General features: G+C 39.3%; 1 protein-coding gene across 2 annotated transcripts in view; it reads left to right on the top strand.

Moving 5' to 3' along the window:
* The window catches only part of ATP10B (ATPase phospholipid transporting 10B (putative)), a 59,039-nt gene extending 47,242 nt beyond the window's left edge, over positions 1-11,797 (top strand). For both annotated transcript variants that reach the window (XM_075056645.1, XM_075056644.1), the window contains 7 exons: positions 670-746; positions 1,282-1,407; positions 3,370-3,570; positions 5,381-5,461; positions 5,571-5,675; positions 6,133-6,320; positions 9,298-11,797. In XM_075056645.1, the coding sequence (XP_074912746.1) occupies positions 670-746; positions 1,282-1,407; positions 3,370-3,570; positions 5,381-5,461; positions 5,571-5,675; positions 6,133-6,320; positions 9,298-9,805 (1,286 nt within the window). In that variant the 3' untranslated portion in view covers positions 9,806-11,797. The remainder of the gene's footprint in view (positions 1-669; positions 747-1,281; positions 1,408-3,369; positions 3,571-5,380; positions 5,462-5,570; positions 5,676-6,132; positions 6,321-9,297) is intronic.
* The last annotated feature ends 344 nt before the right edge of the window (positions 11,798-12,141 follow it).

Raw genomic sequence — 12,141 nt, 5'->3', positions numbered from 1 at the left:
AAAACTAAAAAATACACCTCTGTGGACCAGAGAGAAAAGGAAGAGTCTGATGTATTTTAAAATTTCTTGCTTTGCCTTAGAGTTCAAAATACAAGCTTTCAGCCTTCCGCTTCATTTATTTTGCTTTACCAGCTAACCTAATTCACAGTCTCCATATTGCAGGCAACAACCATGGCTGTTCTTTCCATGGAAATTTCGTTATGTATTTAATATATTGCTGCAAGTTGAAATGAGCACAATAACTCCTGAAATTGGCTTGTTACATTGTCAACTGCAATCAAATTTATCATATAATTTGGAGAATTCAGTGAAGTAGGGTGCTGCAAAGCATGATGCTGAGCTTATGGAGTTCACCGAGCAGAAACATACAAACCAATGCAGGTGTAGATGGTGTCGGGGTGTCCATGCCACCACCCAGCCAGTCCCAATGTCGAGCTTAGCCCTGGTGGATCTAGGTCTCCTGGGAAGAATGTTCCAACCATGATCAGAGCCCAGAGGTCATAATTGCTCGATGCTGAGTATCAGTTGCCCTAATTAAGATGCATGGTAGTACAGAATAGCCTTTGTTTGTCAGCATAGCTAGGGGTTTTTTCTTGTTCTGGTATAGGCATTTTGTATTAAACATCCTCTCTTGCACCTTTTTTGTTCCCTCCTGTGTTCCCATTCTAGGTGATGGTGCAAATGATGTAAGTATGATTCAAGCAGCCGATGTTGGAATTGGAATATCTGGCCAAGAAGGCATGCAGGTATCCCTTCCATTTATTTCCTTTCCTCTTTTGTCACGTGGTCTCTTGCTGCTTAATAAGTTTCATAGCAGCCTTGTACTTTTGAGTGTCATCTTAAAAATGCAAGTTGGCATCATTACTGTCGCAAATTAATATGCAGTTTGTGATTATGGGTCCAGCCAAAAAAGAGTGTTTTGAGCCAACAATTAGCATGCATGGACAAATGTGCGTTTGCTCATAAGCCTGGAAAATTAGCAGATGCCTGTCCAGTGTTAGGTTAGCATCTGGTTTCTGAATCATCTCTGCTATAGCATTTCCAGGTTTTGTTGATTCTCTTTCAGTGTTTTCTGCCCCAAATTCTTTCTCACACATCCTCCTCCCTCATTCTAAGATGGAGACTTCTGCAGAGATAGAAAGTGCCAACTATTTTCTCAAGGTTGTTTTTTTTTCTACCATATTCAACAGTAGGAAATCATTTCAATGTCCATTTCAGATTTCATCATGTTGGGTGGGAAAAAGATATATTGTAAATTAACTTATATTCTTTTTACCAAAGGCTGTGATGGCTAGTGACTTTGCAATATCCCGATTCAAGCATCTCAAAAAACTCCTTCTTGTCCATGGACACTGGTGTTATGCTCGCCTGGCAAAGATGGTGATTTACTTTTTCTATAAAAATGTGGTAAGTTTATTAAAATTCTGGAAGTTTTCATCCCAGCAAGGGTCAAGTCCAGGGATGGGGGGTTTTTTGCTTTGTTTTTGGTTTTTGCAGGTTATAGTTTTGTCGTGGTTTAACCCCAGCTGGCAACTAAGCACCACGCAGCTGCTCACTCACTCCCCTTCCACCCAGTGGGATAGGGGAGAGAATTGGGGAAAAAAGTAAAACTTGTGGGTTGAGATAAAGACAGTTTAATAGGACAGAAAGGAAGCAAATAAAAATGGTAATAATAAAAATAAAATGACAATAATACTAATAAAAGAATTGGAATATACAAAACAAGAGAGGCACAATGCAATTGCTCACCACTTACCGACCAGTGTCCAGTTAGATTCCGAGCAGTGATCCACGCCCCCCCCAACCCTCTCCCCCAAGTTTATATACTGGGCATGACATCATATGGCATGGAACACCCCTTTGGCCCGTTTGGGTCAGCTGTCCTGGCTGTGTCCCCTCCCAACTCCTTGTGCCCCTCCAGCCTTCTTGCTGGCTGGGCATGAGAAGCTGAAAGAAAAATCCTTTACTTAGTCTTAAACACTACTTGGCAACAACTGAAAACATCAGTGTGCTATCAACATTCTTCTCATACTAAATCCAAGACATAACACTATACCAGCTACTAGGAAGAAAATTAACTCTATCCCAGCTGAAACCAGAACAACTCTCTTACTTTTTATGAATCTGCAGTTCCTGTTTCCTCACTTCACAAGTTTATAGTAAGCTACCTCCTTCTTAGTAATGTGCTGCATAAAGCATTGAGGAAAATATGGTTTCTAAATATTTTGAAATAGCATGATTCCAGAGGGGAAAAGGACTTAAGGCTAGTAACTTTTATATGGTAGTTCAAGAAACTTTATTAATAATACCCGTGACCTCAAAATAAAATTTGCATAAAGAAGAGCAGATTATTAGTGCTAGAACATAGAAGATGATTCTGTAGTAAGAATTGTTTGCCTGTGAAATCTCTGGATTTTTGCATTTAATTTGATAGGAACCACTTGCAAGTAATGATGCAGTCATATCTGGCATTTTTATTAAAAATTTAATGTATATGCAAATGAGCTGTTCATTGAAGAATAATGTGAAGTGGAAAAACCTGATAGTAATACAGTTTCTACAAGACTGCAAACAAGTCCATTTGACATGAAATACACTCTTAGCGTGAAAGACTATTTACTTAGAATTCAAAGCATCTGTTGGTTGGGGGTTTTTTCAATAATTTTGAATAAGGATTAATTCTTATCACTGTTAAAATTTGTAGTGGAAATGGAAACTTCTTTTTTCTTGATTGGGCATCCTTTTAGAGTTCAAAGGATATTTATTTGCAATGCGTAATAGCTCTCTAGACTGGGATGCTGCTGTTCTATTATCTCCCCAGTACCATTAGGGAGCAGGAGGCCTTTGGTTCCACAGGGACAACCAGTTTGTAAAAGGATTTTAAAATCTGGTGCTCAGAGCTGTGAACAGTTTACTTAGTTATTCTCTGCTATTTTCTTAAAGAAACCTTATGGCTTTTAAAAAGCTGTATCACAGTGGCTTGGTGTGAAGTAGACCTTTAAGATATACTTCTTTACAGAATAAAGTGCAGAGCTCTCTACTGAAGGTACCTTTAACCAAAATAACGTTTTCTTGGGAGACTCTGGTAATAACCAATGTACTACATAAACCTCTTAGGTGAAACTATGAGAGACATAGACCATCTATGCATTGCAAACTAAAGGGTCCAGATCAGCTGTAATGGTAGGGAACAGCATGGGGAAAGGAAAAGGATGTACAGAAGAGGCCACAGGAAAGGTGCCGCTTCACGACTTCCACAACCCAAAGAGAAATGAAATCGCATCAGCATGAACGGTGTTCTTCTGCGCATGTAGGGAGCCACGGTTCAGCTCGTAACAGTATGTTGTGTTTGTATTTGCTTCTCTACAGAGCTACGTCAACCTGCTCTTCTGGTACCAGTTCTTCTGTGGGTTCTCAGGCAGCACAATGATAGATTACTGGCAGATGATTTTTTTCAATCTTTTCTTCACCTCGATGCCCCCTCTTCTCTTCGGAATCCTGGATAAAGATGTTTCTGCAGAAACACTTCTAGGTTTGCCCGAGTTGTACAAGAATGGACAAAATTCAGAGGTATGTCTTGATTGCTGAAATAACTGCTTGATAAGCCAAAGGACCACAGGGTTTTGGTTTTGTGAGGAGGGAAGGAAGAGAAGAGTTTAGACTTACTTGGAACCAAATGTCCCATTTATGGTTTCTAGTTTACTGATGTCCACTAAAAGAAGGTATAATTGTAGCTGTCAGAAGAACTGGTAAGGAACATATGATTGAAGTTGCTTCCTGGAAATGAGGCTAGGTGCTTGGTCGTAGTTGGAAGATGTAACTGGGAAGATTTATCCTGCCATTAAATATATGAAGCCAGTCTGGCACCAGCATGCTGCATTTTAATAGGTAAAGTGATGTGCTAGTGAATCAGCCCTGTATTTGGTGTTTCTGATCTGAAGAAGAGATGATGGAGCAAATATGTGTGTGTGCGTGTATATACGTACACACCAAAATATATAGACAATTTTGCAGTGAAGACATAGGGAGAAATAAATAAAACAGGGTGAGAAATGTAACAAATGAGGGTAAAATAGTTTAGCTGGTCCCTGATTAAACTCTGCTCAGATTTGGTGCTTTGAACAGTCTCAACCTACTGAAGAAGAAAAGCTTGTCAAAAAGATTACAGCAAAAAGTGACAAGAAAGCGCAAAACCTTTAATCAATAAACAACCCACCATTTTTTTCTATTCTCAGGTTCAGAAATATACCTAGTAATACATAAAGGATTTTGTCACAGTTTGGTGTCTAGGCTGTTCCAGGCATGAAGTGTTTCATTTGTTTACTTCTTTTTCTTTGAATAGTCAGTATTGCTAACCATCAGAAAACATGCATGAAATATGTTATGTTTTCACCTCAGTTTGCCTGTCAGGTTTAGAGAACCAGTCTGATCTCTGTATGTTTGTGAGGAGCACACATATACAGACATACATACCTGGTTTTGCATATACAAAAAGTACAGTAGCACTTATTCCCAAATTGCCTTAACATTTTTAATAGGAAATTATGAAAATGTTAATGAGCAAAATTTGAAGCAGCCTTAGTTTTAAATCACAAAATTGCAGGGTACTTAGGAATTCTTCTCTCTCCTCCTTTTTCTCCTAATACCTACTTTCATTATCCTCGACTGTGATTTTTAGCACTAATGAACTGGTGGTTCACATCGTGTTTAATGATATTTTGAAAAACCAAGGCAAGGGAGTACAGGATTTGAGGATTCTCTGTAGGACTTTCCATTCCTTTTCTTAGGAGCTCTTGGACCTCACATATATGCAAAATATATGTTCTTTACAACTTTGAAGAGGTCATTGTTGTTGCTTTGGCATTTTGTGTGCATTAAAACAACAGGAGCCCAGCCTTCTGTCACTCCAACAATGCATCCCACTCCTTGGGATCTGTGGCCCACAGGTTGCTAGATAAGTTTAAATATGACAAGTAGTCAAATTAAAATGGGACAAAATAGATGTTTCAGTGGAAGGAACCTTAAAAGAAAGGATTTTTGACCAATTCTAGAGCTCTAGGAAGAGCTTTGTTTGAAAGAGAATTTGAGGAATGGGGTCCTTTGGAGAGGGATGGGGCATTCATGACTTTCAGCTTTTAAGACCCTTAGTTGACTGGCTAATCTTCCTAAGGTCTGTCTTTAGTTAACACAGAAAAGATGCCAGCTCAGAGATAAGTCTGTGGTCTAAATCAGCTGCTCAGGAGCCATTTACTCATGAAGGGAGACCAGTTAGCTATAATCAGTAGTCTGAATGGAAGAATAACAGGCAGCAATTATGTCTGCAGGACAGACTAGAGATGTGTGTCCAATCATAATGACTGTTATCTATAAACTCCTGCAGATATACAAGCTGTCAACTTTTATTATTACAATGTTGGATGCCTTCTACCAAAGCCTCATTTGCTTCTTTGTCCCCTATTTGGTAAGTACCGGGTTCATTAATATTCACATTCTCCTATCCCCCTTAAAAACCAGAAAAATTCACTTCCGAATAATCAGGGCTCATCACAGTCTATCTGCCTGTTTTCTAGACATACAAGGACTCTAACATAGATGTGTTTTCCTTTGGAAACCCCATCAATACCATCTCCCTCCTGACCATTCTCTTGCACCAGGCTCTAGAAATGAAAACATGGGTATGTATTTGACCCGTCCTGTTCCCGTGACTTTTTTTCTTTTATGAACATAGCATACTGTATAGACATGGCATTGTCTTTCAGAGTCATTTACCTGAATTCTGGGTCACAAAAAGTAACAGATGCACTGAGGTTTCACAGTGTGCCAGAATTGATTATTACCCTCAGGATAATACCTTCATGTGAATAGCGACAGAATTTGCTTCTACTGTGCCTTTGGACAGGACAGTACATAATTTTTACATACTTCAATATATGAGGACGTGTTTCTTAAAGAACTGTGTTCACTGTCACTGTTGTTTTGTAAGATAATTTCCAGGTATTTCTCCTACTATACTTTTCAGTAGCAGGGACTATTGAATACGTTCTTTCCAATTTGTCTTTGTAACCTCCTGTCTTACACCCAGAGTCAGGGTCTCGGAAGCATCACTGTCATTTTGTGCGATTCTGCTTACAGACCCTGTTCCATTTGGTAACGATGATTGGCAGTGTGGTGTTTTACTTCGTCTTCTCTCTGATCTACAATGCCGCCTGCGTGGTCTGCAACCCTCCCACCAACCCCTACTGGGTTATGGAGAAACAGCTTTCAGACCCCATCTTCTATTTGCTGTGTCTTATTACCCCAGTCATCGCACTCTTGCCAAGGTTTGAATGATGCACTGTTTTCCTCTCCATTTTCATTTTGTGGATTTGTAGGCATTTGAGTGAAATAACAATAGTGATGTGCACGGATATGTGATATGTCAGGCAAATGTGTTGCAGAGGGATAAGCGATCAGTGTGGAAGTCAGATGCCTGGGTTCAACTTTCCAGTTCATGAACCATTAATTTATTCAGTTATATAACCCTAGATAAGTCACTATATATCTGCTGCTTTTGCTTTCCCATCAGGAAACCCTTTCTTTCTGGGGTACTTCAAAGTTTACCAGTACAAATCTGGTACATGATTGTTCACTATCATAAACACAATGTTGTTGAGCTGATCAAGACTAGAAAGCAAGTCTTTGAAATGTTCCTATATGTTTTGAGAGTTACAAATGTATTTTGTTTCTTGAGTACATGACAGTGCATTACTAAGCCAAATTTGAGAACATGTTTCCATATGAAATCATTTTCTGCATCCAGAATTTTAGTTTTACTCTGTGCAACAAATCAGGTGTGTTAAAGATAGCTTTAACTGCAGCCGAATAATATTTGGAGAGAGATAATTCTTTTGATAGGTTGCTGAAAAAAACTAGGTTGAAAAACATAATGATTCTGCTCCCATAAATGTATATGGTAACCTTACTACTTTTGGTGCTTGATACCTGAATCATTCTTTAAGCAGATATGCTTTGTCTGAGTTGCACCACTTATTTAAAATCCTTATTTGTGCTTGCACAATGAAAGAAATGGGTTGGTTTGACTATCTTCCTAGTCTCCCTCTCATCCTAATTGTCATGAAGTAGTGCAGCACACTGGTATTGCAAAAATCAGGAAAATATTTTTAGTATCTGATTTTGTAAGTGCTTTAAGGCATTAGAATCTGAGGTTTAACTTTGAAAAGAAACCTTTCAAGACTAGATAATATTTTTCTTCAAATTATTATTATTATTTCCCCATTTGAGTTGAGATGCTCTTGTGATTTCATGTTACATTATATAATTTCAGGTCAGGATAAACAACATATAGTTCAGTAAGGTCTCTTGTCTTCTAGGCAGGGCATCCTTTTCCAGTCTGTTTTGCTCCTGTGTGAATTTTGTCTTCCTATCAGCCCTCATTCACACTGTCATTTCTGACCCTGAGCTTTCTACCGAGAGCTACATCAAACACGTGGTTAGAGAACTCGTATCTCCATCTTGGGAATTCAGCAAGGTTAAGATTGTTGCTGCCTCAGCAGGATACTGAGCTTTGAGATTTGTATCTTGATATCTTCAAAGTTGGAGAACTGCTGTTCTTTCATGTAGGTACCCCAGATTATTTTCTGCAGAGTCCTCAGTTCACAGACTATCCAGCCCCCAGTTTCTGCTACAGCTTAGCTGTCAGCATATCACAGCAGTGGTGAAACCACCCTTTGTTAAAATGCACTTAATTTTAAGTTTCAGTTGGTTCATCTCACTGTGCTGCCTGCTCCCTGTCTCCTTCAGAAACCAGTTGGAGCCTTGAGATTCTTTGTTAAAATCCTTGCTCTTCTCGCTTCTTCCTTTTGCTGCTGCCTTCTGTGCTGGCTGCCACGTCTGAGACGCTGCAGGTGCTCCGGGGGGCTCGTCTGTGCCCTGCCTGCACGCAGCCTTTCCTGCAGCGCTGTCTGGCAGGGCTTTGCAGCGCATCCTCTGTGCATCTGCATCTCAAAACTGCCTCTGAGCTTTGTTTTGGGACACAGACTGCACAGCATTAGGTACTAAAACCCTTGAGTCTGAGAAGCAGCGAGGGATCGGAATTTCATGGTCATTCATTGGCAAGGAAAGGCAGTGAGTCTCTTGGAGGATTTCAACGTACGAACCAGATCTATTTCTGCAGCTGTGGAAGGCAGACTGCCGTCTGCCAGGAAGCCCTGCAGAGGCCCAAGAGGTACCTGAGTCTCGTACCCTGCAGGGCTGTGGGAAGGGCAGGAGCAAATTAAAGCACTTCACGGGATGGACGACACAGTTCTCCTTCCCTTCTCTCTCCTCCTGTCTGGTCCACCTGCAACTTGCACAGAAGATACAGAGGACAACATGATCCACACCAGATCTTCACAGATGGACCTGGGATCTCTGTAGTTGTGCTCTTAGCCGTCCAACTGTAACTAGCAACTGCCCAGTTCCCAAACTTGAGATGCTATGGGATTGACCAGCCTGAGCACAAGCACAGCAAATATGTTTATCCACTCCTACTTGTGCAGATAGGCCTGGGAAATCCATTGCCTTAAAGGCCCTTTCTGTACTTAGTCTAGCTTGTTAGGCTTTTTAATCTTGTTATACTTATTTATGCATACATTTAGCAGCAGGATGTGAAGAAGGCAGATTTCTTAATGCAATTTCAAAGAATCCCCATGTTTGTTTTAAAATGCATATTGAGGCCATCTATGTAAAGGTCAAATCCTATTAGAAAGATGCTTTGAGAGAGACTTTGGTTTTCAGACAAAACTGACAAGACACGGAGAGAGGAAGCGTGTTCTCTCACTGCACACAACATACAGTTATATAAGTTCTCTGTCCTGCAAAGGGCAGATAGGACACTTTTTTTTTAATTGCTTCCTGAGAAATCAACAAGCCAAGGTTTATAAATTTCTGGGCTTTTGTTACCTATCAAATTAATATTCCTTCTTTAGCCTGTTTTAGCAGTATAAATATAATCTCAATCTCCTCAAATACTGCGTCTCTTGGTGAGCTTCTGTGTATCTTTCTTGCACTGTTCAACAATCAAGTGGTTCTAGTATCATTTATTTAGTATTTATATGCATGTAGTTGACTCTATACAGGTCAAGATAAGTGTTACATGTTGCGTTAAGATCCAGGAGTCAACTTGAATCTACCAGCTATAAAGTGTCTACCAGATGCCTGCAGAGCACTGCAAAATTAGCAACTGGATTTGTGTTATGTGATGTAGATTATGGAAGGAACCCACTGGTAAAACAATCCATTCTCTTTCTCTTCCATCAGGTTCTTTATTTTTGCTCTACGAGGAACCTTTGGAACATCTCTGATTCTGAAAGCACAGCAAATAGATAAACTTCCTAAAGGGCAACAAGATCATGAAATCCAGAAATTGAGGTCAAGAAAACAAACTACTTCTGGTGCACCTGTAGCATCGCCTACATCTCATGGTGACCTTGACCAAAACATCAGCCACTTATGTGTGTCACCATTTTTACATCCAGTGGCAACAGCTGTGTCTCATGAGGACACAGAAAATCAGGGACTTTCTGCCTCTGAAGTGAATCCTCTCAGAAAAGAGACACCTGAAGAAGGCTACTATTTCTTTAATAAGTGGGCAGAGGAAGAACCTACTGCTACAGACTCTTCAGCAGGACCTTTCTCTGGCCATTACCTCCTTGTACCCAGCAGGGTAACAACTCCTGGACAGGACGGTGGCAAACTGAGTAAAGATAATGCTAACAGTTTTAACCAGGGAAGCCATCGGCGGTCTGTGAGTGCAGTGACACTCTGAAGGAACGTTCAGAAATGGGATCCACAGCCCATGTGGAGAAGAATACCATAGGGAAAATAAAAAGTCTATTTGTACTTAACTGTGATGCTCACTGCAAAAGGAGAGAGAGACGTGTGGAGTAGTGCAATAACATCTCTAATATGCAACTTTTCCTAAGTGCATGTATAGTTTGGGTTTGTCATTACCTGACTTCTTGATCTTCCTGGTTTTGTCTCATTAGGGGAATGTTACATAAGCATCACACAGTTGCTGAGAAATGTATAATTACTTTCTTTCATCAAGGAATATTTTTCTTTCACAGTAATAGGGAATAATTGTACTAGTGATGTTTCAATGTTATTATGCTATTGAGGTAATAGAAAGAGAATCCATTCTATATTAAGCCAAGTCTTAGAGCAACACATCCCACTCTAGCTTTTACTATAAAATTTTTAAAAAGACCTTACTAACATAAAAATTACAGTTCTGCCTAGAAAAAATGTTACCTTCTGGTACTAAAGGTATTTGCAGAATAACAGGATCGGAAAGAGACTAAAGAATGTTCCGGTTTTTAATATATGGACTTTATACATATAACAATATCAGGTCTATAGTCTGCTTTCCCTGAACAGTAAGCTCAGCATTTTTATGCAGGCAGTGGTTTGACCTGATACTGTTAAGAAAAGAACAAATGAGTTTGTGAAGGAGATAAATGCAAATACTGAAGTACAAGAACTGACAGGATAACTCAGGGGTAAGTGGAGTCTACTTCTTCATACGTACAAAAGTAGACAGATATAACAAGTCAAATTCAAGAATTTATGTTCTAGAATTCTAAAGTTGTCCCTGCTTTTTCATCTAGAAGTTCAGTTTCTTCCTTCCATTCTCTATTATTATGTAGTGTTGCTGCATTCAATCAAGTCTAAATCATGCTCCTGCCCACAGTTGGTTACATCCAGTAGTTGATGGAGTTCTCAATAATGGAGATTTTGACAAGCAATATATGAAGGTTACTAATCACACTGCAGTAAGTACATGTTGTAGAATGACCAAAATATGCATAATACCTTCATCTTTTTCAGTATCTCAGGGCAACAAGATGCAGGGAAAAAAATGATAAAATGTCACTATCATCACTACCTATTGCAATGCAATGAAAGGTGACTTTGGTATTTCTTATAGAAATGTTAACTAGTAAGACCATTTCCCAAGTTTTTATTCACATTGTAGGGTGAAATCTTAACTATGTTTTAAATTCAAGCCCTCTGTACTTTTATGAATCTACCACTGGTTCTGATTTAAGTAGGTTTTTAGCCTTTTTTATACATGCTATGTTAATTTAGCTATTTACTACCTATCACAATGTGTGATCTGTTTAATAACCTGTTTAGCAAATACTAATTTAAATTCTGTGTGTTATAATAATTACTGTAACTAGAGTCTTCAAGATGTTACTTTAAAGCAACTCAGGCAAAATTGAGTAGCATATCTGCCACTGGGATTGCTGGTAGCCAGAGCAAGAGCACACATAGAACTGCAATCGTTAAAGTATTAATTGTCAGCTGTAAAACAATTCAGAAAGAGATTTTTTTGCATGATGTACAAAATGAAGGGAATTAGGTATAGCTAAGATTATTGTTAATGGAGTGTGAGATTGCTCAAATGTTTGCTCACTAGCTGGGAATGGACCTTGGGTGACAAGACTTAAGATCAAGCCTTTACAATTCACAGCCGTGTTCTTACATTAAATGGTCCATTTCCTTTGAACTTAAAGAAGATGCAATTTCTTATACATTTTATTACAAAATGTGAAATGTTTTTATAGTAATAAATGTAATATGGTCGTGACTTGATGTGTCGTTGAGAGGACAAAAACAGAGGCAGAGGAGTGGATTTCCTATTGTCATCCATGAGTGGCAAACTCACATTTTCCGAGGCCACTCCTCTACCTAGTAGCCCACGCTATAGGAATGCTTATCTTAAAAACTAGGTAACAAATTTATCTGAATGTGCAAGGGGACTGAGCATATATGGAAAAGGGCTAGACAGATTATGTTTAAGCAAATCTGGAAGACCTGTAGACGTTCCTGAATTCAAAGCCAAGAATTAATTTCACATTTTCTCACCACAGCTTCTGCAAAACCATTCTACCATGCATTTTGCCCTGACAGCTGGGCCTAGGATGAGAAATGACATATAGTTAAGGGAGGGTCCTTTTAAGAAGGGGAATGAAGGAAGGATTGCTTATGAACTCCAGCAAAATAGCCCCTAAAAGCTCTATAGTGATGGAGTCTCTGCTGTGTCAGGGGATGAGAGAAGTGGAAGACAATCCCTCTCTAAGTAGCTTCTAGGCTGTA

Source organism: Buteo buteo, chromosome 24 (genome assembly GCF_964188355.1).
Source record: "Buteo buteo chromosome 24, bButBut1.hap1.1, whole genome shotgun sequence".
Lineage (NCBI taxonomy): Eukaryota > Metazoa > Chordata > Aves > Accipitriformes > Accipitridae > Buteo > Buteo buteo.
Note: the sequence above shows the minus strand (reverse complement) of the source record. Positions and strands in the feature narration are given on the sequence as shown.